Source organism: Aptenodytes patagonicus, chromosome 3 (genome assembly GCF_965638725.1).
Source record: "Aptenodytes patagonicus chromosome 3, bAptPat1.pri.cur, whole genome shotgun sequence".
Lineage (NCBI taxonomy): Eukaryota > Metazoa > Chordata > Aves > Sphenisciformes > Spheniscidae > Aptenodytes > Aptenodytes patagonicus.
This window is the reverse complement of record NC_134951.1, coordinates 41,778,445-41,803,962: the sequence shown is the minus strand read 5'-3', so window position 1 is coordinate 41,803,962 and position 25,518 is coordinate 41,778,445. Positions and strand designations below refer to the sequence as shown.

Sequence of the window (25,518 nt, the reverse complement as noted above, 5' to 3'; positions counted from 1 at the left end):
GGCTGTAACACAGACGAACCACACCACGAGTTTCTCTCTTTCTGTTGACCAAAACAGCGAAGTGAAGCTGAGATCCTATTCCCCGAAACTGTGAAATTTGCCCCATGATTTTTTACGGAAGGAGGATTTCTATTCTGTTTCCTTCAACGGAGCATGTCACCCCACTTAGTTCTGCGGGGAAAAAAAAAAAAAAGGAAAAAATATCTCCCAACAAGAGAAAAAAAAAAGAAAACAACAAAAATCTCCATAGCTTTTTCATTTCCCTGGGCATGCAAAGAAAAGAATATCTGGCTCCAAATCTTTAATAGTTTTACTCACTGGAAAGATACGAAAGGATTTTCACCGTAACTATTCTATGCACCTGAATATGATTATTATTAAAGTTGCTGCGGCTGGATGCATCGATGTTCATACAAGGTTCGGTTTAATTCTCTTTTTATTGCAGCTTCAGCGCCTAACGGGTCGGGTGTAAAGGGGGCTATGGGTGCTGCGCTGAAACCCCTCTGCAGCCGGTGTTTGAATAACAACGCGATGAACCTCCGAGTGCAACAGCTGAATAATACTAATAATTACTAAGCCCTAGCAGCAAGAAAGGGCACAACGTCATTTTTTTAAAGCCCGAACGGTTTTCCCGAGCGAAACGCAGCGCCCCGGGAGGGCCCCCCTTCCCCCTGCGTTTCGAAGGGAGCTGGGGCTCCCGGCCAGCCCGGTCCCCGCGGGGGGAGACGCGAAGGGGGCGGGGGGCTCTCATTAACGTTTATTGCGGGGTGCATCTGCCCGCGGGCCGGGGGCGCGGGGCTGTTTCGGCCTGGGCGCGGGTGCGGGACGGCGGAGCGGCCCCCCCCTTCCCTCCCGGCCGCCGCGGCGGGGGCCCCCTGGTAGGGCGGCGGGGCCGGGGCCGGGGCGGCGGGGCCGGGGCGGCGCTGATTGGGCTGCGGGCGGCCGGGCCGTCGCAGCCCCCGCCCCGCGGCTCCGCCCTGCCCCCGCCGCCGCAGTGACACTAATGAGCGAGTTCTTCCCACCGGTCTCCTGCCTGGAAGTGCTGACAGATCAAGGCAACAAATTTCAATTACAAGCCCTAATTTGTGTCCGCAGAGCGTTTGTTACCCATGTCAGTCCTGCCTGGCCCATCAGACGGGGCAGAACGTGGAGGAGGAGAAGGAGGAGGGGGAGAGAAGGAGCGCATCTGCAGAAAGGAATAGATTTTTTTTTTTCCTCTTTAAAAAAAATACCACCACCACCCCCCCCAAAAAAAAAAAAAACTTGGCCGGTAACTCGGATTTAAAAAGAAAGGCAAGGAAAAGCCCCAGCCCCTTGCCTGCGCGGTCGGGAGGACGGGAGGGCGGCCGGCGCGGCGGGCCGGGCGCGGGTGCCGGTGCCGGCGGCCGCGGCGCGCCTGGATGCGCGGGCTGTAGGGGGGCGGGCATGGCCGACAAGCGGCGGTCCTCGCCCGGCACCACCATGAGCCTCAAGGCTCACGCCTTCTCCGTGGAGGCGCTCATCGGGGCCGAGAAGCAGCAGCAGCAGCAGCAGCCGCCGCCGCCGCGGCAGCCCAAGCGGCGGAAGCTGGGCGGCGAGGACGAGGCGGCGGAGGACGAAGGGGGCAGCGGCTGCTGCGCCAAGAGCTCCGCCGCCGCCGCCGCCGCCGGCAGGACCTGCGGCGACATGGAGCTGGGCTGCGCCGCCCGCGCCCCCGCCGGTGAGTGCCGCCCCGCGACCCGCCGCCGCGCTCTTTGCCCGCGCTGCCGCCCGCGCCCGCCTCTTGCCCTGACTGCCGGGCGGGAGGCCCGCTCCTCCGGCTGGGCTCCGGCTCCCCCCTTCCCCAACCGCAGCCTGCACTCCACTCTGTTTCCCCCTTATTCCTTCTGTCTTTCCACGCTGCATGGGCACCCACCCCCTACCCCCCCCCCACCCCCCGCCGGCGCTGCCGCTTAAAACTCGCGGGGCTCCCCGGCGCCTCGGCCGGCGGCGCGGCGCGGAGCAGGGCGGCTTGTCGGTGCCGCAGCGCGGTGGAGCAACAGCTGGGGGCTTGTTTCCGAGGAGGGGAAAGCGCTTATGCAATACATATGTGTATGCGTACTGCTAGAAGTGTATATGCAACTACGTGTATATATATACAGCACACATATATGTGTGTGTGTGTGTGTGTCCGTAATTTATTGTATACGGACGCGAGTGCATTTTCACGCTGCGGGGGCAGAAGGCCGCGGCCGGCGGTGGTCACGCTAAAGGCGCCCAAACGAAACGCGCCGCCGGCCTCGCACCACGGACCCGCTGCCGCCCGCTCGTCCCGCGGCCGGGGGCGCCGCACGCCCAGCTCGGCTCGGCCCGGCCGGGCGCGGCACTGGGGGCGGCTCGCCCCTGGGCTCCGCGTCGGGGAGCCGAGCCCGAGCCCTCGGCGCCCCTCTCGCCCCCCGAACGCCCTAGCACGACCGGCCGGCACTCGGGTCGCCCCCCCGTCCCGGCGCGCAAGGCCGCGGCCGGGGCCCGGCGCAGCCCGTCGCCCCCGCTGGGTCGGCGGGGCCCGGCTCGGGCTGAGGAAGTCCCCCCCGGTCGGGAGGTCCGCGCTCCCCCGGCCCCTCTCGCTTCCTCCGCTCTCTCCGCAGGCGGCTGCGAGGAGGGCTTCCTGCCGGCCTCCCCGCCCGCCTCCCCCGGCGGCTCCCCCAAGGGCTCGAGGCCCGGCTCGCCGCTGCCCACGCCGCAGGCGCCGCGGGTGGACCTGCAGGGTGCCGAGCTCTGGAAGCGCTTCCACGAGATCGGCACCGAGATGATCATCACCAAGGCGGGAAGGTAACGGGCACCCGCGGGGCCGCTCCCGGGCTCTGTCCCGGGCTCGGCGGGCCGGGGGGCGGCGGGCGGGCAAAAAACCGGGGACCCCCCCCCCCCCCCCAGATTTACGAGGCAGGTAGATGGCGATAATTTTAGATGGGCACGGGAGCATGTGGCGTTTCGGGTTTCCTGTTCATTAGGGCGAGGTCTGGGAGCGCCGTGTCCTTCTGAGGGGAAACTTTTCCCCTTTCCAGTGGATACACATGGTAAAAACCTGGGTAGTATAAAAGTATCTCAGCTTATTAGAAATTACAAAAACATATTTTATTGAATCCATATGCTACCTTCTACATTTTCAGAGAGGCTCTATTAATGATTGAAACGCAGTCTTAAACAGCACAAAGCAACATTTGTCTTCAGAGAGTCCAGTCGGGGAATTTCTGTTTTATCTTACAGGTGCACTGAAATAACAGCGAAAACTAGTTAACCGCAGTCAGGTTTACCCCCCCTGCTTATTCAGAAATAAGGAAGATAGGATTTTTCTTTCCAGTAACGACTTCTAATTGACTTTTTCTATACATACATATTTAAGAACAGCAGCAAATACTGAATAAACTGGAATGGCTTTCAGGTTTATAAAATACAGAAAAGTGCCTTTCAGTAGCTTGCAGTCAGCTCGTCGCTAGGACTTTTTTCTTTTTTTTTTTTTTTGGCTTCAAGAATGAACTTTCTTGATAAAAGGCATGCCAAACGTGAGCTAAGAAACGCATTTTTGCGTTAAAACCACCGCATCAGTTAATTACTCCGCTTTCTCCGCAGCAGGATCCAAATCGTGAACGTTTGGGTCTTGGGGGTTTTTTTTGGCGGTTGTTGTTTTTTTTTTTTTTTAAGAAATTACCTCGTAGATTCGTTTCTGCTTTCAATAAAGAAGTTTTACTATACCTTTCAAAGACAGAGTAGCTCTTGCACTTCACCTTTAGTAAGTTGCAGACAGGAAGTCCCGTCTCAATAAAGACCACATTGTTGGGTTACGGCATGGCACGTTGGCTTTTATAACCGCATCCTTGCGGTGTTACAATTGCATCGCCGTGGATTTAGCTTTCTAATTTGCTGCTGCAGAAATGATACGCCATTTGCTGCTGTCAGTTGAAACTGCAGTGGCGATTTGCATTTCTGTAAGTATTGGTCTCCCTGGGAGGAGGCGGCGTTTGCACATCTCCAGAAATACATTTCTAGCTACTATCTCGAACGGCTTTAAATGCGTGTCCTGCTAAAGTAAAGTCTCAAAACCAAATGATTTACTGTCTAACAATAAAGTTGAAATGATGTGGTAATAGCTGTACTCCCAAAGCGTATCCCAAAACATACGAAGCATTGTTCGAGTAAATGCACTTTAGAAATCTGTTTTGACATATCGAATGGGCCATTTCATGGCTATGTAACTACAATCGTCCGAAAGGACTCCGTAGGCTAAAAGGAAGAACGAGAAAAATCCCACGAACCGGTTACTTTTCCTAAACAACCGTTCCCGAGTCTGTTTCGTATTAAAAATGACCTCTCTCTTTCCGTGTTCAGGCGGATGTTTCCCGCAATGAGAGTGAAGATCTCAGGTTTAGACCCACATCAGCAGTATTATATTGCTATGGATATTGTGCCAGTGGATAACAAAAGATACAGGTATGGTGACTTTAAGGCAAAAAACATATGATGCAAGCCGTGGGGAGCTCGGCTATCGGAAGAAAACATTAACACTGTATGAATTAGCAGAAGGTCGTGTTTAACTCTCCTTCAGATTCCTATTTTCATCCCAGTGCGTTTAAAAAAATAAATAAAATTGTGCCAAGTATGCAAAACCAACTAAAATTTCTGTTGAAGCTCTTTATGCATTTGCCTTCTGTTGTGTATGTGCTGTGGGCAGACGCCCAGGTTTGGGCTTGCAGAGTGCAGTTCTAGTGCGAGCAGGAAATGTCACCGTATTTTATTCCTCATCGTGTCGGTGGGAATTATTTCCTATTAACAAATAAATATGAAAATGCACGTTTTTCTAGTGCTAAACGGCATTAACATTAATTAATAACATTAATAGCATTGATGTCTGATTTAATGGCATATAAGCTTTCTCGGTCACGCTTCAAATTGATTATATCGTTTAATTTAAAAGCTGTTTATCACTCAGATACTTGGTTGCTTAGATTCACAAAGGGTAATGTTTCTAATTACTGCTTTTTAAAGAATTGATGGCATTATTGTCTGAAGAATAACGTGAGGAAGAGAAGTAGTTGTTCCCTGAACATTCAAGGGTAGGAATTATGTGCTGAAACTCTCACTATGGCGAGGGCAGTCGTGTTTCGAGGGAGCTAGTTGGGCTCTGCTGAAACCGCTGGTCCTGTAGAAACGTTGGCAGGATTGGGCCCGCAGCAGTTGCTGCTGTGAGCTGTCGACGTTTTGTAGGTCTGGCTTTGCAGATGCGATCCCGTGCTCCGTAGTGGCCAGGAGGAGCCTGGCCAAGTAGTTCCGTGGAGGCAGGATCAGGTCCTTACCAATTGCTGGTTTGATTATTTCAACCCTATACTTAGTATAATGTAGGGAAAACCGCTGCAGATTTAATTGTAGAACTAGGAATATTCAGACCAAGACCAAAAGGTTGGTTCTGCAGGAATGCTGCCTCGTTTCCTACGCAAACACTGCCCTGTGTTTTCTGCGTGTCCTTACCTCATTAACTGCAATTTTGTCCTTTTCTCGTGCGGTATGTTAAGACGTTTCTTAGGATCATTTTAGATTTTGTGTTTTTCAACGAGGTGCAGATACCAGTGCTGAGGATGTTCAGTACATACGGTTGGGGGAGGCTTTTCTGACCGTACCATAGAGAAGAAATGCTTTTTTCTTTGGACCAGTGCAGTGCAGCTCAAATGAAAGCCCTTCTCTTGCTTTGTGTTGCACGTGTGCATTTACTTAGCAATCTAAGCATATCATTCCTAGAAGGTCTGAGCAATTCCTTAATTCATAGAAAAAGCAAGGTAATTACTCCAAATGGAATAAAAATGTTAATTTTAAAAACTGAAAACAGGTATATTGAATATGGGTTGGTTACACCTCCTTTCATTTAAAATAAATACAGTCACACTGAGCTGCACTGTCTGCCCAGTGTGATACGTGGTGCCCAGATAACTGAAGTCACTTAACAGAAGTTGTATGAAGGGCAGTATTTTCTTAGTTGGCAAACTTAAATTTCTGTAATCATGTGTTAGTACCACACCTTTAACCTTCCCGCTAAATATTAATGTTTTACGTGTTTTACTTGATTCCACTATTCATTCTTTGCTGTGCAGTCTATGATTTTTTTTATTGCTGACTGTTATTTTAACTTGGGCTGTTCATGTGGCTTTACAAACTGTCTTGCAGATCTTCAGATTTGAAAGATGCCACAGCAGTCACATATGGAGCCTAGTCTTTAGCTGTCATAGCAGATAGCAAAACTAAATGGAAATGAAGAAAATTACCTCTAGGTCTAGATTTCTAGCAAAATTGGACCCTGTTGTAAATATTTGGAAGCTGAAGCTGTTGCTCAAAATATTTCATGTGTATTTATGACTTTATTTACTTTTGTAGCGAAAACATGTATTTAGTATAAACCAACAAATATAAAATAAATGAAAAACCTTACAACAGTTGACTTGTGTGATCCGGGGTTGAGAATTTCTCTCCAGGAGAGAATGTCACCACCATTCTAGGTCTTAGTTTTACAGCTTGATATGAATTGTACGCAGCGATGCATGTATTGGATCGTTTTGTCTTCATTTCCAATTATGTTGGAAACTGAATTGTACAAACAAATGATTTGATAAAGTCTTTCTTGTTTTTATTAAAAAACACAGCTGAATTACAGGAATTTTACTGTACTTGAAGAAAATACCTTGACATTTTTAATTAGTGCTTTTTAAATTGCCCTGTGAAGTGTCTGCCTTCAGAATAAGTTTTCTACCAAAGCAGGCACTATTTATATTAGAAAATGACTTTGTCAGCATTGGCCTATCAAATGAAATAGGGGCTGCGTTTTTTTCATTTTTAAGCCTTTCTGCAATATTATTCAAGAAAATTAATACGGTCTTGCAGAAATAGCAAGAGCATACTTTGACATAGTTTCATTATTTTTCCCAATCATAACGTTCTTTCCCTTCAATAGCTTTATTTATAGACTCTTATATTAGACTCAACACGTTAAATCTTCCAAATATGGAATTACTGCTCGATTTGATAAATGAAGGACTAGATTCTTCCCTGTTTGCTGATGCCTATTCAGAGCAGAGCTGTAGCAATCGATGAACTGACACCAGCTTAAAGCTCAGTGTGGAGCCTAGCATTAAGACTGTTACTGATTTTAAGAAGACTAAGGTCAGATCAGAGCGTGGTTTTTAACCTTACTTTTGCAGATACCAGAACTATGTTTTGAAACTAAAAAAATACCTTTTGTTTATTGTCCTTTCATGTTTTGTTAATTGGTGGGTTCTTGCTGTACGTATGGGCCCTAATTTATTAATACTGAATGGGTCTGATAAATTATTTCGGGTTTTGTGGTTATAGGTATTTGTTTTCTTTTTATAGGTATGTTTATCATAGCTCCAAGTGGATGGTGGCTGGTAATGCTGACTCCCCGGTACCGCCTCGTGTTTATATTCACCCGGATTCACCTGCCTCCGGGGAGACATGGATGAGACAAGTGATCAGCTTTGACAAACTGAAGCTTACCAATAATGAGCTGGACGATCAAGGGCATGTGAGTACTTGCTCTTCTGCAGTATTACATGTAGGCACATTGCTCAGCCTCGAAAGACTGACGTACAGCTTCAGGGTGCCAGAAATAGGCTTGACTTTTCAAAGCTGTTTTGGAACTTTACCGTCCAGATCTAAAATCTGCTTACTTTCTGCTCCGATAATTAAGTGCTGATTAGAGCCTGCTGTTTTACTCCCCCCTCAAAAACAGAGCTCCTTCTGCAAAGTAAGACTTTACAAGGCTAAATTGCCTAATACGAAGGGGCAGAATTGCTGTCATGTTTTCCCACCGAGTGTGTTACTCACAACTTCTGCTCTGATCAAAAAGGATGCTTAAATTCACAAGTGGCTAGAAGAAACATTAATAGTGTGTAATAACTTCATGTGAATAAAAATACACTTAACTATTTTCTTAACCTAAACATTTGTGTGAAATCCCATGAGGTGTTAATAATTGCAGTCAAAAACGAACAACATGGGAGCTGGGTTTGCTCCGATAATGATTTATTACATACCTTATGAAGCAAGACCCTTTCACAGCTGAGGCTCATTACTTCTGAAAAAACTGGCGAAGACGTATGCAGTATGAGTGTTCTGTTTGCAAGTTCTAAATTGTTTAGTTATGACATTATCTAATGTGACAAAATGTGTTATGTTAATATTTCCTTTTCTCTTCAAAACTGTTGAAACATGACAGATGTAAGCCAGTATCTTTCCAGCAATCCCTAAAATAGTTTTACTTGACACCTTAGGAAATAATTAAAAAATGAGAATTGTTTTTAGTCAGGGTGAAGTCTTTAATTTTGCAAAATCCTGTAATAAATGGCAAATGTTGGCTTGCTTTCAGAAGGAGCATCGAGTTCCAAGTGGTAGAGTTTTAAGATGTTAGAGGCAAGTTTTAAGACAGGATGTGGATTCCATTGTCCTTAGTATAGCCCAGTTTATTAAGCAGGATACTTTCTCCTTAACGGAAGGGAGCGAGAGAAAATGTACCTGGCACAGAGTACAAAGATACTACATGCATCTTTCAGCATAGTTGTAACTCTGTGACATTAAGCCAGGTATTTTGTCAATACGTAAGCCAAGTTTAAGTATGATCTTTTTTCTCCCCATTAGTGTTTGCAAAGGAGATTAACTTGAGACTCTGGTCAAATTGTGCAGGAGCTACAACTTTTACCTTACAGAGGCAGGAATACAGGAGACTGGCTGGACTGAGCTAGCAAATGTGGTAACAAGGATAAAAAGTCTCCCTTTCGTATAATACTGTTCATAATTTCATTGCGCTCTTACTTAAAAGGAAGGTGGGGGTATTTACATCTCTTGAGTTAGCAGTGCTTTTGTTAAGGATTGTAAGAAAGATGTTTTACTTCGCTTCTTTCCAGAATTACAGTTACGGGGTCTCATTTGGCAGTGTTTGTTTGAGTAAAGATTAGTACAGGTAGTTCCCGTAGTTTCCCCAGCATTCGTGTATTTGCGACTCTTCTCGAGTGGGAGTTGCTTTCTCTGAGTCCTGAGTCTATTTTAAGGGCTTTAAAAAGCGAAGCGGATGCAAACGGTACAATGTCGCTTTTCCAGCGGGGAGCAGGGCGGCTGGTTTTTGTATTCCGTCATTTCAGAGGGGCGATGTGTGGGTACTGTGGTCCACCCGTGCACTTGCAGTCACAAACTGCCCTGTGATAAAATTTCGGCTATGTAGAGAATTGTATTGCTGTATTTTTCCATCCCGGATCTTAGCTTTGTTTTTATTTTGAACTGAAACCTGTGTAGTGTACACAGCACGCCATTATTCATAATGTGGGGGGATATAAATTTTCTGGTCTTTAGTTAAGTGTTTCGATTTGGAAACTAGTAAAGCAAAGCCCTAGTACAGTGATTTGAGACACATTGAACTGATTCAGAGCTACGGCAGCGCCCCTCCTCCCCAAAATGGAAACTTAAGTATTAAAATAAAAGGACAAAAGAAGGATGACTGTAAAATAATTTCATATTTCTCAAATCTGGGAAATTGCAAACTTGTCATTCATAATTACCAGAAAAGGCAAAAGCAGAAAGCAGAAAAGTGTCTCTTCCAATGGGTACATTTTTTCTTTTAAAGCTATGGTAGTGTGGAATGCTGTATTGAAAAAGCTATGTAGCCTCTGAATGCCTCCAGCAATAATGGAAAACGAATAATCATATTTTGTGATGAATATAAAAACCAATTGTTTTGCATAAGCAGGAAGGAACCATTTTTCTCAAAAGGGTACCAGGGGAAGGATGGGGGATTAGAAGAGTGAGGGGTCAAGGCTGTACTGTCCCTCGAACAGTGTTTTTACATCAAGTGTTCTGACTCTCCTGCCGCTGTATAGGAGATGGGGTATATTTTAGATTATTAGAAAGTTTTTTATTTTTCCCCTCCTGCTTAGGCAGAACGGCTCAGGGAAACCTCGGTGGGGTCTCTACACTCTGCCATCATTCCTCCAGTAGTTCAAGCAGTGTCGGGTTTTAGCTCTTGTTCTTTGGGCGTGCTTTCCATGCTGTCTGGTTCTGGGGCTTTAATCCTTGTCGAAATTGTTCCTTTATTCTTCCTGTGCTCCTCAGAGGTGTCAGCTTTTGCAGTGTTCTTGTGTAAAATCCCAGGGCTAGGTTTTGATCTTGCAGGCGCTGAGGTAGGGAGCTCGCATGAGATCAGCCCAGAGCCCTTTTACCTATTCCAGAGTATTAACTCTCAGAACCAGTGAGAGAAGTGACCCACGTCCATGGGAATGGGGACAGTATTTGCAAACAGATGCTAAGGTAGTGTTCCTGTGCAGTATTTATATTGTAGCAGTAGTTCATGGCAGCCAACTCCCCTTGCATTGTGTTGGCCTGGGATTAGCTTCTTGCGAAAGGAGACCAGCCATCTCTAAGACGACTTGCTTCGCTGCTCGAACGCTTTCTGGCTCCTTGCTGCCTGCTGCTATTTTCATCAGTATTTTGAGTGGGAGTTCGTGACGACGTAATTTTATAGTGCTGTTCTGCGGAGAGATTTTGAAGTACATCTGCATGTAGGACACTCTCTGATACATGGGTTCCACTTGAAGGCTGAGGAAATCAAGCAAAATTTGTAAGGATATGTTTTTGTTGTGTGTTTTCGATCTCAAAAGGGAGTCCCAGGGTGAATTCCCTACTTTGGAAAGACTGTGTGCTTATAGAGGCATTAAGGCCCAATGGCATCATTAAGACACATACTGTGGCATTTGCGTCTTTCATCTGAGTTGTGATGGTAAGGAAGAGTAAACCTGCATTTTGCAGTTGACACTGAGAAGTGCGTGGTCTGGGTGCCCTTTGTTAATGCCTTTCATCCCTCTCGCATCTGTGGAGTAAGTGCTGCATTGTAAAAGCAGTCTCTTCCTCCGGCTGGTTAGAGCTGGCTGATTTTTCTATTTTGTTGCAGTTTTTAATCTGAATTTCAGTAGGGGGGAAAAGTCAATATTTTTAATGCTATTTTCCATGCTTTTCAACTGAGTATTTTTTGATGCAGAGGAACATCTTTTAGTGAAAATGAGGCTGTTGGCGTGTTAATTGTTCCTTGGTGGTTGGGGTTTTTTTTTCCCCATTTGAAAGTGGGGTGAGGCTGGAAGCAGAGGCAGGCTGTTGCTCTGCCCAGACTTGGCTCCAAGTAGTGAGCTCTGCTTACAGTCAACGGGTAGTTATATGTTCTTGTCACAATGAAAAGCTGGGAAACATCAGCATTTGCACTTGCAGTTTTTGTCTTTGTGAAGAGGGAGTCCATGCTCCTTGGCCCCATACGCTTCCCTGACTGCAAGAAGCCTGAATAACATGGGCTTTGCAGGGAGGACAAAGGAGGATTTTTGGTGAAAACAACATCAAGGTGAGGACCATGCCAGTGGTGGGGAGGTGGCTGTGTAATCTGTGCACCGCCGAGCTGCCGGAGGATCGGCATCTCCCCCGCGAAAGAGAATTGGGCTCTCGCTTGTGTTGGCTGTGACGTTTGTGCCACGATGGTACCCAAGCTCAGGGTCAGTGCTGAGGCCTCATCACGGCAGCATCTCTCAAAAGTCGTATTGCAAAGGTAATCCCAGCTTTTGTGTGTCTGCAGGTGCCTTGGCCACCTTTGTTCTGCCAGGCTGCTGCTTTGCCCTGCTGCCTACCTGTGGGCTCCCTGCTGCGGCGTCTTCAGTCCGATAATGATGTCTTGACATCTGCAGTGGTCAAAGTGTAATTTTACCTTTGGCGGGAGAGGTTTATTCCCCCCTGAAGTGTTTTGGTCTTGCCCTGTGAGAGATTTGTAGAGAGAGGCAGGCTCTTCAACTGTGAGTTGAAAGCAATGCCAGTTTGTGCTTGGCGTTTGGTGGGGTTTGTTCTGGTTGGGGTTTTTTATTGTTGGCTTTTAAGGGTACAAAGGGAAAGTTGATGGTTCTGCAGATAAACTGTTAGATCTCGTTTGTGCTGTTACATGTGCAAGCGATGCGGAATGAAAAGCAGGAATCTCCTTTTCCTTAGCTTTTTCATCACAGTAACTTTTGGTGATGCTTAGAATAATAGAGCTGAAAGATTTTTAGAGTGGGCATTGCATTTCCCTTTCTTTTTATGTCCTATCTACATAGTGTTGCTCTGTAACTCACCAGGGCTCTGCAGTTATATATTATTTATTTAGAATTCAGAGTCCTGATCATTTAACAAAGATCCCATTGTACAAGGCACTGAACAAAATCAAGAAAAAAAAAATTCTTGCTATGGATTTGCTAATCGTCTAACCGTGTGTCAGCGCAGGAAATTTCAGTATAGCGCAGAGCCAAGCCAGGTTGCTCTTAAGAGATGACAAGGATCAGTTTAGCTGTAATAGCCACCCAGATAAGGAGTGGGAGGTGTTCATCTCCATACTGCCATGACTTCGCTTGTCCTGAAACATGAGCAGAGCTGTTCGTAGCTGCCTGGGTTATCATTGCGTACGGTCAAGTCCGCCGTGTAGGCAAGTGGTAGTTTGCACTGCAGAGCTGATGGGGTGAAGTAATCGGGGTGGGAGCAGAATGTGGCACTCTCAGTGGCACCCAGGCAAATGGCAAGGCACAGAACAGCGATGGGTTTGAACAGTGGAACAGAGCTTTGCTTGATGGTTTTTTTCAGTTGCACCAGTACCTCCCCTGGTATCGCTGGGTGTTCGCAGGAAAACAGGGTTAGGAATGTGCTGTCCTCTCAGCATTTTCATTTTGTAGGTCTTTGCCAGTGGAGAACTGAAAGGAGTGTTGTAAAAGAGAATACACATTTGCATGATAAAAATCTTGCTCTGTGCAAGATTCCAGAGACTGGGAAAAGGCTTCATATGAGAACATCCATAGGGCACTCCCTGAGCAAATTAATTGGAGCCTGTGATGTCATTGTCAAAACCTTACTTACAGGCTAATAAAACCCCTGATTATCCAGAAACTTGGCTTATCCAAAACGGGGTCATGTCATCTGGCCAGGACCAAGTGTACTAAACTAGCCAAACTCTAGTTTATCCAAATGAATGTAATGTCCTCTGTGTCATTTGGATGAATGAACTTCCACGGTGTCTGGCATAAGGGCTCTGTCGAGTGCCTGAGCACATGCACATTCTGAGGCTACTCCAGGAGCAGGAAATTAAAAAGCTTCCCCTGAATGTTGATTAGTGGTTCCAATAGCCATAGGACTGTTTATTTATTGAGTTACTAATTTCTTAGGCCTTCCAACAATAATAGTTCAGCTTCCAATTATTTTTTTTCTTGAAATTTTCTATTTTAGTAGTAGTTAGCTGAAGTGGAGTAAAATAGAGGAAAAATTCAGTATTTTAAATCTCCTCTAAAATTTGGGAGCAATATCAAGAGGTATTTTTGTGTTTAACTTTATGAACTGTGAGTTCATATACTTCTCGTTTATAATTTATTCTTAATTGAGTTTTTGTATGCTGGGAGGGGTTTGTGTATTGATATTCATTGTCTGTATTGTAAATCTAGGGTTATTAACACTTTAGAGTTTTGGATTTTGGTATTATTTTACTCTAAGTTTCTGCTTCTTCAGAGTGTGAGAGTCTCAGCTTGTGTTTAAAACAAGATACGTTTCCAACCTTTGGGATATCAGGAAGAAAATTGCTCCAAGCATACCCTGAAGGTTCCAAAAGCAAAAGGCAAATGCTGCAGCTGTTAATCCTGTCAGATCAAATCCAGGCTCCAGTGGAAAAAAGTGACAAAACTTTCCTAATTCCAGTGGGACCAGGACTTCACTCCTGATTTTTTTCTGTTTTTTTTTTTTTTAATTGAGCCAGTCTCTGAATTTGGAGCTCCCGAGTTGTAATTTTTAAGTGCTTAGGGTTGGCAATAACATAAATGCACAGGGATTAGACTACTGTAATAAGAACCTTCAGAGGTTAAAGAAAACATTTGATTTCCAGTAAGTGGCATGGTAAACACATACCATAATCTGTTCCAAAAAGCTATTAGTCCTGAAACAGCAGGGTGTCCTTTCTAATAAATGTTATCTTTTTCCTTTCATGACTGCATAGATTATCCTTCACTCTATGCATAAATATCAGCCTCGTGTCCACGTCATCCGAAAAGACTGTGGAGATGATCTGTCCCCCGTCAAGCCTATCCCTTCAGGAGAAGGGGTGAAAGCCTTCTCCTTTCCAGAGACAGTTTTCACTACTGTCACAGCGTACCAAAATCAACAGGTAACTTGGACTTTCTGCTTAGCACTTTACAGGCTTTTCAGAGTAGACCAGGGAAGTAAGAGATAGGAGAAAAGCAGATACTTTTATTATACCACTTATTAAAAAGCATTATCTAAACCCTTTTTGTAATACAAGTAGCTTTCACTAGTAGTATTGCAGCAGCGCCTGGAGGCTATAGCTGAGACTTCAGGCCACGTGGGCTAGATGCTGTGTGTAAAAAGTAATTCTTATTATGGAGATCACACAGTCTAATTAGCATAGTTAATGGTGTCTTAATTATAAATACAGCATTGAAGCACAAGGCAAAGAGCAGTCTAATTTTTAAAGGTGTTTTTGTACCTTTAAGTGTAAATACATGTCTGGATAGAATTTTTAAAGCACTTTTGTTCCTGACTCCAGTGATTTCAAAACTCCCAGGACCTTAACAGAGAAGCTGAGGTCTGAAGAAAGTTGCAGTTGTTTTCATTAGCTGTATTCAGCGTATATTATTAACTGCAATTTATCTGGGTCCACACAGATTCAAAGTCAAAAGTAAACTGCAGGTTGCGTGACTCCGGTGTTTGGCTCTTATTACCACTTGTTTAAGTATTAACATATATAGTGACACCACAGTTAGTGTTGTGACATTTTATTAATTCCACATAAGTTACTGCAGCTGTATTTTGGGAAATTATATATGCCTTGCTATCTTTACAAAGAGAAGAGCAGGAGAGCCATGTAAATACCGAAATATAATTATTTATATTATTTATATTATATCACATTTATTTAAATTACAAGTGTTTGGGGGGGGAGTTGCTGGTTTGTTATGGAGGATAATAGCTTAGACATAATCTCTCTTTTCACATTTCCTTCTTGACCCGTACAGAAATAAAATTTAATTTAATTTTATTGCAGTTAGGCAGTATACTCTCTTAGGTGAAGAATGACATTTGCCAGAAGATTTTTCTCAAGAATTCCAACCTGCCATTTGGTAGCATTAAATACCTATTAGCTTCTCTGGGGATTTGCAAAAATAATGATCAGAAGGCTGGCCCTTATTTTGCTGTGTTTCAGGACATCCATCTTAAACCATGCAAATGTGAAGATGTTTCTACTCCACTGTCGGCTTAATTCTGTCAGGAGAGTCATTTTGTGTGTTACTTAGCTGAGTTTGCAGGTAATAATTTCTCTGATCATATTCACAGATAACTCGTCTGAAGATTGATAGGAATCCATTCGCCAAAGGGTTTAGAGATTCGGGACGTAACAGGTAGGTGTTGGGGAAGGAGGTGGGTTTGTTACTGCTGACAGGATAGGTTTGTGAAGGCTGGTTGAGGGGAATACCAATATTTACAGACAAATTAGTCTGAGGACTCAGACTCCCTGAGGGAGCACTTAGGTTTCCCAGTAATGTTCTCTGTGGTGGGTTCCCGTTCCTACTCCTCTGACCATCTAGGTCAAGAACAGGTTGGCACTCAGCTTGACTCTTGTACTCAAGTTCCTTTCGGTGGAAGTGGTGGCATACCATGGAGGCTGCAAATGGAATAAATGCATACTCAGGTCTGTGATTTCAGGCTGCTCCTGAAATCTCCTCTTTCTCCTGGCTGGAGGCACAAATTGCAGATACTGGTGTCAAACTATAAGCCCAGGTTCTTTTGCATGTAAGTGGCATTTAGTATAGATGAATGGCTCGTTGTTTTCTCTTAAAGGGGGAAAAACTAAGTCGCCTCATGCAGTAACCTTATGTTTAGTACACTTGCCTAGGAGGTGGAAGACCCATGTTCAAGTGTCTCTTTAGCCTAAGGAGTTTGAAATCCACTTCCTACGTGAATGCCTTTCCTACTAGGCTATAGATGACCTTGAAACGAGCCTGGTTTCCACCTCCTCTGTTGCGGTTGGACTGATTAATTGCTTGCTCTCTCTTGATCCATGAATCCTTCAAAATAGCAATGGGGAATCTGAGTAGTGCAAGGTGGAGACTTGGTCTAGTCCCTGCTGCCAGTACTGATGAGGTATTTTATCCAAAGACGGTTTAATGCAAAATACTTAAGCCTGTTATGAATTGTATGTTAAACCATTTCAGCTAAAAAAAGCAGCATTTAATTGTGGTGCATATTATACATCAGTTCCAGTGACCACATTGCGTTTGGTGTCTAAAGCTGCTATATTTATGACCTAGCCTTGCAGAGAAGGGAGCAGACTCTGTGCTGATAGGAATGCTCAGAGAGTATCTTTTGGTAGCTGCTTTATTGAGCTGCTCTTTTAGCAGAGGCTACAGCATCAAAGCCTGTTTTGTGCTTCCACCTAAGTTGCATAAGTGCTGAAACCAGACAGCAAACAAGTAGTTTTTAGAAGATGAACAGTTACAGAAGGGGTGGCGTAGTTGTAAAGATTTACGGGAACCCACTGTAAGTGTCTTTTCAGTTTGCACTCTGCATTTGTTGCTCTCTAAAATTTTTGTCTTCCAAGCAAGAAACAATCGGCCATGCTCTGTCCTGGGGCCTGGAAGTGACGCCCCAGGCACCGGCATAAATAGAGTTTTGTCCTCCTTTGTAGCCTTCTAGTTTGAAATTAAGTGGACAGTAACTTTCAGATAAATGCAGTGACTGAAGAAGCAAAACATGCTGTGTGTACTCGGGGAAGAAAAGAGTTGCTGTACATGCCCTATTTGACAGCTCTCCGTAGGCAGTGTCTCCGCTATGCATGCTTTTTGCAGAGCTATAAAATAAGTACTAAAGAGCCTCCTAAGAAGTGTGAAACCCTGACTCCTCTGAAATTTCTGAGTTTAAGTGGAGTTAGAATTTCTTCCATAATGTTCTATGAAACAAGAGAAGATGCCCTTGAAAATAGAGAGCAAAGAATCGTTCAGAAACCAGTTTTGAACTGGATTTGACGTGGTGGGACAGACCTGGTATTACCCGAGGATGATGTAGGTGCAGTAAGAGTACTGCATCTGCAACCGTGCAAACCCAGTTGTAGGACTGGGGATATCCAGAGAGGTTTTTTTGTTTTGTTTGGCTGCTAGCAGTAAGTTTGGTTCGGGCATTAGAAAAAAAGCAGGGTGTTTTAATTGAAAGACATATGGTTTATGGAAATGATTAGGAAGCCAGTCCGGTAGGAAGGGCCAGCCTTTGTATAAATGTTTCGGAACTGGCTTTGGATGAGGTCTGAATGCTTTTACTGTAACAAACACACTCGTTACAGAATTGACTCTGCAAACTCTTGTCCATTGCAAATTGACATTGGTTTACTGAAGTCAATATTGCTGTTTTCTTTGATAGGCTCTGTGGTACTGAATAAGTGTGTGTGGGAATGCAGCTCAGATTTTTAGTTGTTAAGGAAAATTTCGGTTTTTTAAATTAAATTACTCGTCTAATCAGTTGATTATTATTTTACTCTGTTGCTGAACATTAAGATTCGGTTGTCTTCATTGTTCTAGCTGGTATACTTATCACCGAGGCATTTTAATCTCCAAGAAAAGTATAAAAAAAATACTGTGGTACCATTATATCCAACTTTCCAATGTTGCTTTAATTATTGCAGCTATCTTACTCAGCACTGCTGCATGCAATAATTCTGTTTAATTAAAAATATTCCCTTTCAGGTCATTCCTGTTCAGTCCCACAGGCTATTTTACAGAAATCAGTAGCTTCACCTTTTAAAAGCATTCCCTGTGCATTTGCAAAGTGCAACAGAATTTATGTGCTGAGAATAGTTTCATTCTTCAGTTAGGCCTTAAGTTTGACCCTATAAAAACTTTTACTCAGGAAAGGACCAGAATTTCTCCCTTTAAATACTTCAGGAAAAACATAACTGTTTTGTTAAATAAACTTGGCCATTTGATAGCGTAAATTAGGGTGGTGATAAAATGTGGAAATTGTTCGAAGGCATCTTGTATAAATTATCGCCTTGGCTACACTCCTCCAGGAGGTGGCTTTTATCTCCGCTTTAACTAGAAATGAAAATTCACCATTGCTGCGGAAAATGAAGGCTATCTTTTTAGTCCAGGTTCAGCTAATAAATATTTTATAACTGTTTCCTGAAATACATTTGGAAATGCAATGGGGAAGAAGCAGTATCAGAAGAACCATGTCGGTAGCTTCAAATTGGGCTATTTGCATAATTCGAGTTTACAGAGTGCTGCTGCTCAAAGGCGAGCACTTGTATTTGGTGTGTGCCTGATGCTGACGCTTAACAGGCCTTTGGGGCCCAGCAGCCAAAAATAACAGCAAAATGATACCTCTGAGGTGCATTATTCATAGATTCTGTCAGAAAAAATAGGAGCCTTTGCCTTCAGGAAATAGAGATTCTTCTAAATAGTCTGCCACGATTGTCTACCCAGTTATTTCTGTTTTGTCATGACACTGTTGAAAGAAAATGATTGCCTTTAGAAAATGAAAATCTTCATTTTGCTGAGCACATAATAACCGAGACACAACATCGCTTTATACATTTTAGTTGCCGAAGAGCTGTACACCCAGGGCTTGCTCATGTTGTAAGCGTGATTTTCCAACTCGTTGGTAATGACTGGGAATCCTGTTTTAATAGAAGTTGTCAGTGGATCACCTTTGTTCTAGGCAGAAATAGGAGATCATACCTCTGGCAGTTAGAGCATTACTTTTAAGGAAATTACTTTAAGGAAATGTCATACTAGGAAAACATTTAACGTCATTTTAGCCAAGTTGTCCCCCTCCCGCCCCCGCAAAAAAAAACCCCAAAAAGCCAAGACTGACATCAAGAGCCAGACTGTGGAAATGGGAAACTCTCTGCATGCTGCCAGCCCAGTGACTACACATCACAGCGATCTCATGGAAATGAAACTCAAAATAATTCTAAAATGTTACTAATTTTTATATGTTTCTGAGGTAAACCATGCAGAGAAAATACAGCTTGCTTTCATGACACCGTGATGTTTTTGTTCTAAATAGAATGGGACTGGAAGCTCTGGTAGAGTCTTATGCCTTCTGGAGACCTTCGCTGAGGACACTTACATTTGAAGATATACCTGGGATACCCAAACAAGGTAATGGTCTCCTTTGTGTTCTTTCAAAACAAAAATGCATGAAGATAAAGCTTTGTCCATCATTCTTTACAAAAATCTAGATGAGTGTGTCACTTGCAGAGAAAAAGCAACCAACCCACCCCAGTGCAGGCTATCACCTCTCATCAGAGCTATTCTAAGTTAGAAAACTAACGCTAACTTAAGCACTGTGGCAGTAAAAATGTTAGGTCGTAAAGACAAATTAGATCACATGTGGAAGATGACAGTTATTTAAGGATGGAATAACCTCTTCCTTAGTGTTATGCTCTGGCTAGATACACAAGGCAGAGTTCATTTGTAGATGACTTCCGTTGTACACATCCAGAGTCCAATATAGGAATTACTTGTGTGTTTAAGAGAAAAAAAAAAAAAGGAATGGGAGAAGAAATGTCCTTTGAGTAATGAATCAGTAGCGGCAAGCTTAATTGGGTTTCCTCCTTGATTCTTAAAGACCTAAAAGTTGTTCAGTAAAAATCCCAACAAACTTTATCTGCGTCCTAGAGCTTGAAAAAATGGACTTCGTCTCCATTTTGTTTTTTCCTGCTCCCCAGTCTATAACCTCTTGGCTCCCACTTTCTCCGTCGTAGAGGTAGTGCTGTGGGGGAGGGAGGTGTATTTAAATGGCCTGTTTGGACAGAGAAGGGAGTCTCTGTACTCTTTTCTGAGTTCCTTTATTTCCAAAGTACCCCAATACATACAGAAAACCTCTCAGATGTTTCCCAACTAAATATTGATTCTTTGCATTCTCTGCTACCAAATTTACAAACATTCTTCCTGCCTTCTTGACAATGTATTCCAAAGCCATTAAGCGTCTTTAGAGCAAAACCCCAGAGGATACAGAAATACACAGGAATCACTTTTGTCAGCTTCTCCTTGGCCCACTCCTTTGAGAAATTTTGAGCATCCGTGCCTGATGTGTGCAATTAAAGAGGAGTTTTTGTGCCAAGCCAGGGTTGGCAGAGTTTTGCGTGGAAGATGGGGGTGGGGGGACCGTCCTCGTAAAAAAGGCCTGTATTGAGAAGCCGGCATCAGACCTGAAATACCTTGTCAGACTGTGTAAGACTGAAAGGCAACTCACTATGAAGTTAAAATGTCTAGGAGACAGGCCAGCTGTATTGCCCTGTTTGTATATGGCAGCACTGTTTGAGAGCAGGGGAACTGCTGCCATGAACTTCCCGCTTCCTTTTCTGCTGTTGCAGGTTATGGAGCTTGTTGAAGTTACTGTTGATGTTCACAGAATGGGAGCTGGGATCCTTGGAAAATCTTTAGTCAACTGTACTGTGGCCAGTAGAGTGGTTTAGAGACTTGCTGAAAGACCCCATTAGAAATTTGTCCTGGTGGTTAATGGTGGAAGTGCCCACCTTTGGATAGTGGAGGCGTTGACATAGGCTGGAAGAAAAATAAGTATGCCATAATCCTATGCCTAGGATTTCTTGAACGTGGCAGTGTCTTATGGTGCTTTGCGCCTGTTGTGGCCTGTCAACAGAGCAAGAAGCAGCAGGCAGAGTTCACTGATAATGTATTTTTCTTTTTACTAGCTCACCTATCATGAAAACCTGTTAACTTACTGACAGCATGTATCTCTGCAGCATCAAGCTGTTTGATAGTGTGATTCACAAACAGGAGAGTCTTCCGTGTTAAGTGCCTTCCGCCTAGGAGACTGTGAAGGGCCCAAATCAATTTTTCTGTGCTCGTTTTTCAGGGAGATACAATCTCTAAGAAAAGAACGTGTTTCTTACAGCTGGGAAACTTTCAGTCCTGAGAAAATGCTTCATCTGTACCAAGCAGTGTGTTTTCAGGAGCATTCAGCACTGGTATTTGTCACGTAAAAAGTTCTCATACCAGTAAACGAACAGTTTGTGAACAGTTTGCTGCAAACCTAAACCTCCACCTACCAGTTCAAGAAATGAAGCAGCTGTGCACAGTACTCAGCCTACACTTTTCCTGAAGTTGTTCTGAAGTTTTGTTCTCAGGTTGTGAACTTTCCTGAAGCTGTTGAACTGTGGGAGCCTCTATCATTTGAGCTAAGGAGCCGGTTCCTTAGCTGGTGCTCTGACAGTGAGTCAGGCACAGAGTGCTTGAAACGCGCTCTGGGGTGTAGCCACAGCATAGACAATACAAAATTCATAACTTTGAAGAAGGCTTCCTGTGATGTGGTACTCGCCTGGCTACATCTTAGCTGCCGTGCAGCTTGCTTCCTGTGTCAAATAAAGAGTAGTTAACCTTTCGGGCAGGAGCTCTAAGTATTGAGTGATGGTTGCAAAAGATTAACTTGCCTTCCCTTTCTTGGACGGGTTGTTTCTTTAAAAATACGCATGTGCCACACGTGCACACCCCCCCCTGCACATGTATGTACATGTCATTTTTTGAATGAATTTGCGTCGTGTTTCATGTCAAGGGTTATTATAAAAGACAAAGGTCTTGATCTGTCACCTAGGAAGTGAACCTTTTCCAACATGCTTCTTACACTGTAATATTCTCTTGCAGGAAATGCAGGTTCCTCTACTTTACTCCAGGGATCTGGCAGTGGAGTGCCATCTACTCACCCTCACCTTTTACCGGGTTCCCCTTGCTCATCTCCAGCCTTCCACCTCAGTCCCAACACTAGCCAGCTCTGTAGCCTTGCTCCAGCTGACTACACAGCTTGTGCCCGCTCAGGCTTGACCCTGAACAGATACAGCACTTCTTTGGCTGAAACCTACAACAGGCTCACAAACCAAACCAGTGAGACGTTTGCACCCCCGAGGACTCCCTCCTATGTCGGTGTGTCGAGTAGCACAACTGTGAATATGTCTATGAGTGGCAATGATGGGGATGCGTTCAGCTGCCCGCAGACTGGCTTATCTATGCAGATTTCAGGGATGTCTCCACAGCTCCAGTACATCATGCCATCCCCATCCAGCAATGCCTTTACCACTAATCAAACCCACCAAGGCTCCTACAACACGTTTAGACTGCACAGTCCCTGTGCGCTCTATGGATATAACTTTTCCACATCCCCTAAACTGGCTGCCAGTCCTGAGAAAATCGTTTCTTCCCAAGGAAGTTTCTTGGGGTCCTCGCCAAGCGGAACCATGACGGATCGGCAGATGTTGCCCCCCGTGGAAGGAGTGCACTTACTTAGCAGTGGGGGGCAGCAGAATTTCTTTGACTCTAGGACCCTAGGAAGCTTAACACTCTCATCTTCTCAAGTGTCTGCACATATGGTTTGATGAAGCCTTTAAGTAAAAGTACAGTATGTTTGGTGTCTACAATGTATTTCTTTTGGAATATGAAAGGACACTTGATGTAGCTTGTAAAGTGTGTGTATATATAATATGAGAGGAAGTTTCACTGAATTTTTGACTTGCTTGTGGCCAGATTATTCTCCGATTTTGAGTTACACAGAGTTTGTTGCGGCGCAGACTGCTTTAGTTTTCTGGTATAATACACTTAGTTGTATAACACGTTGGGACATATGCAACAAATTAAGTAAGACTTCCTCCCCTTTCCCCCTCCTCTGTTCTAACCCCTTTAAAGAATGAAATGACACTTGGAGTATTAAACAACACAAACAAGCCCACTTATATTTCCTATAGTACTAGCGAGTTTCTTTAAAACATTCATACAATGATAAGCTGATGCACCAAAGGCATTTTACAAGTTTCTTTTCTGTTATAAGGGATATGAAGGGTATTTGGACTTTTAAGTGTTAAGCATCAAGCATCCAGCCTGAAATAGAAGTTTAGCTAATGGATTATTTACAAAGTAAACGGAAAGATTAGTTTGCCTTCTCATGATATGCTGTTTTTAGCTTATCAACGGCACAGCATTCTTACTAGGATTTATTTTTTTCAGCATTAGTCTAGATTTATGTTTAGGTATTTGAAGACAAATAATGCATATTCAAATTGTGGTGACAGGAGTAATTTAAACCAACAGCAGAAGAAGTAGCATTCCTTGGTACAGAATGAACTTTGGGATGCTTCATTTTTGTCAAAGGAAGGGCTTGATGCATTTTTTTCCTCCATAAATATTGCCTATAAGACATTTACTGGACAGTAGGATATTCTAATGTATCTTTGTTTTTGTATTTTTACTTTTTTAAAGGAAAATGCAGGTTTGATTTAGGAAAAAAAAAAAGCTGAGCAGGATGAGAAATTCCATTATCGGTTTTACCCTTTTGCGTGTGTGTTGTGTTTTGGGTTTGGGTTTGTTTTTTTTTTTTTTAATAAGGGCAAAAAGTTCTCCATCCTCAGTATCTCATAAATACATCGCCTGTAGCAATTAGGCGGATGACCCAGTTTGCCCACAAGTGTTGCTGGAAGCAGAACTTTGTCATAGCTGCCTGCTTGTAACACGGCCAAACTGGGACCAGGATTACAATAGGCAAAATTCCTTTAATAGTTTACTTTGAATACTCCAACATGACACCTACAGCCTGTGTCCCTCCCTCCAGGGAGCCATCTGTCTTCCTCTTACTCCTTTCTGTCATGAGGTTACTGCTGCTCTGTTTCTCAGTCAGTTTTTGCCCTGGAATTGGAGAGGTTCCCTTCCTTCCCAGCTCTGGTTTTAGCTGATGCTTGTAAGAACGCAGATCGCAACCTGCTGCTGACCAGGCTTCTCCAGAGTGACAAGGACACGGGGAGACACTTGTCGTGGCAAAAGTTCTGCCCTTGTCTGCACCTGCACAACCCCGGTGCGCATCAGTCCTGCTGCGAAAGCTGCCTCTCAGCTGCCCGCCTGTCAGAGCTGAACCATGGAGGTTGTAGAACAGATTTTAATGCTTGAGAGAATGGGTTGTCTTCAGCAGTACGCTAAGCTTCCTTTATATTGTGCAGGTGATGTAAAGGCATTATAAAGTGAGTACAAATGAAATGGAAAATGCTTCCCTGGTCAGCATTGAAGGAAAATAAGGCCTTTCCAATTTTATGTTTTTCTCTCTTAGATTTTTCGGTGAAGGTGGATTGTTGTGTTTCTCAAAAGTTCCTACATCTTTTCTGGCAAACAGTGGGCTTAACTGCTCCCACTTCAAGAAAGACTCATTGCAGCTAGTATTTCTTCAGTGGGTTGGAGATAATGCCTGCAGAAACAGCCCTCTTCTATTCCCAAATGATAAGAAGAGATAGTGAGAGGGCTGTCTTTAAGCCCGTGCCTGGAGAAGGCTTTATTTCTATTAGTTACACATTTGTTTATGTTAACACACGTAGAAAGTTCTCATTCAAAGCTGGAAAGACAAGAGGATGAGCCTGCAGTTGAGGAGATGTGGGTTTGCTTCTTTGCTGTCACAAACTTCCCAGGTGACCTTGGGCAATTCACTTAGCCTTTCTACATCTAATTTTTTTTCTTCTGTAAAATGTGATAATAGCACTTCTCTGCCTCACAGTAAAAGGTGACGGTACATTAAAGATGAAGATCATCTTTGCATCTACTGTACTGTGGACAGTACATTACAGATGAATGGCTAGGTAGTGTTCATATATGAGGATAACAGAGCATTTGTGTACTTCAGGTCTGTCGCTAGTTTTGGCATTGCAGTGTCCTTTGAGACAGACCTCCTAGCAAAGACCTGCAGTGCTAAAAACACTGTTCAAAAACCGCACACTAAGAATTTGTGAAATGGTTTTAAGATGTGTAGAAGATGGGCAAATTTTCAGTTATGTAAATTGTCATAGCTCTATTGGTTTAAATTAACAAGAAACTTGTGTATAGTAATTCCTGCTCTAGCCAAAACTTTGAAATGTTGCAGTTGGACAAATCTTTAAATGGGAAGAATGATACAATTAATCTGTACTTGAAAAAGGTTGAAGATAATTATCATGTCATCGTGAGGGCTGTGACGAGGTAGAAATGTGGAACAGCTAAATCATGCATGTTCCTACAAGGGAAAAAAAAAAAGGTTGTGCATGGATGTTCATGGAGGTGCTCCTGGCAAGAGTATGTACTTTATCGTCTGGGAATTTTTTAGAACTGGTCTCTTATTTTTCCTCAAATTATTCTTATCATATAACCACACAATATTGTTTGAAACATTTGTTCCTTAAAATTTGAATCATATTGTACATACTTACTGGTGTGTCATTGTGAAAAGACTAGCTTTTTATCAATATAGTAAATGCTATATATGCATTATATCTATAATTATATATCTGTATTTTACAAAAATGCCACAGAAAATATATTAAAGTGTGTATTCAAACACTTTTTACTACATTTGGAAAATTGAGGGGTTTGGGCCTTTTTTTTTTTTCTCTACAACTTCAGCAAGACCAAAGGAAGTGGCTCTAAGGTAAGCTCTGAAATTCAA

General features: G+C 43.6%; 1 protein-coding gene across 1 annotated transcript; it reads left to right on the top strand.

The window, feature by feature from the left end:
* The first annotated feature begins 1,410 nt into the window (after positions 1–1,410).
* TBX18 (T-box transcription factor 18) lies at positions 1,411–25,518 on the top strand. Its single transcript, XM_076333172.1, has 8 exons — positions 1,411–1,699; positions 2,607–2,790; positions 4,345–4,446; positions 7,372–7,543; positions 14,042–14,209; positions 15,397–15,461; positions 19,120–19,214; positions 21,720–25,518. Exons 1-8 carry the CDS (start codon positions 1,426–1,428, stop codon positions 22,442–22,444), a joined length of 1,785 nt encoding a protein of 594 aa, XP_076189287.1. The 5' UTR covers positions 1,411–1,425; the 3' UTR covers positions 22,445–25,518.

What these genes read in the sequence shown, in the direction of transcription:
- TBX18 (XM_076333172.1), top strand. Translation starts at nt 1,426, where the DNA reads ATGGCCGACAAGCGGCGGTCCTCGCCCGGCACCACCATGAGCCTCAAG. An exon ending in GTGGATAACAAAAGATACAG is followed by an intron (nt 4,447 to 7,371) that starts GTATGGTGACTT and finishes TTCTTTTTATAG; the next exon opens with GTATGTTTATCATAGCTCCA. An exon ending in AGAGATTCGGGACGTAACAG is followed by an intron (nt 15,462 to 19,119) that starts GTAGGTGTTGGG and finishes TGTTCTAAATAG; the next exon opens with AATGGGACTGGAAGCTCTGG.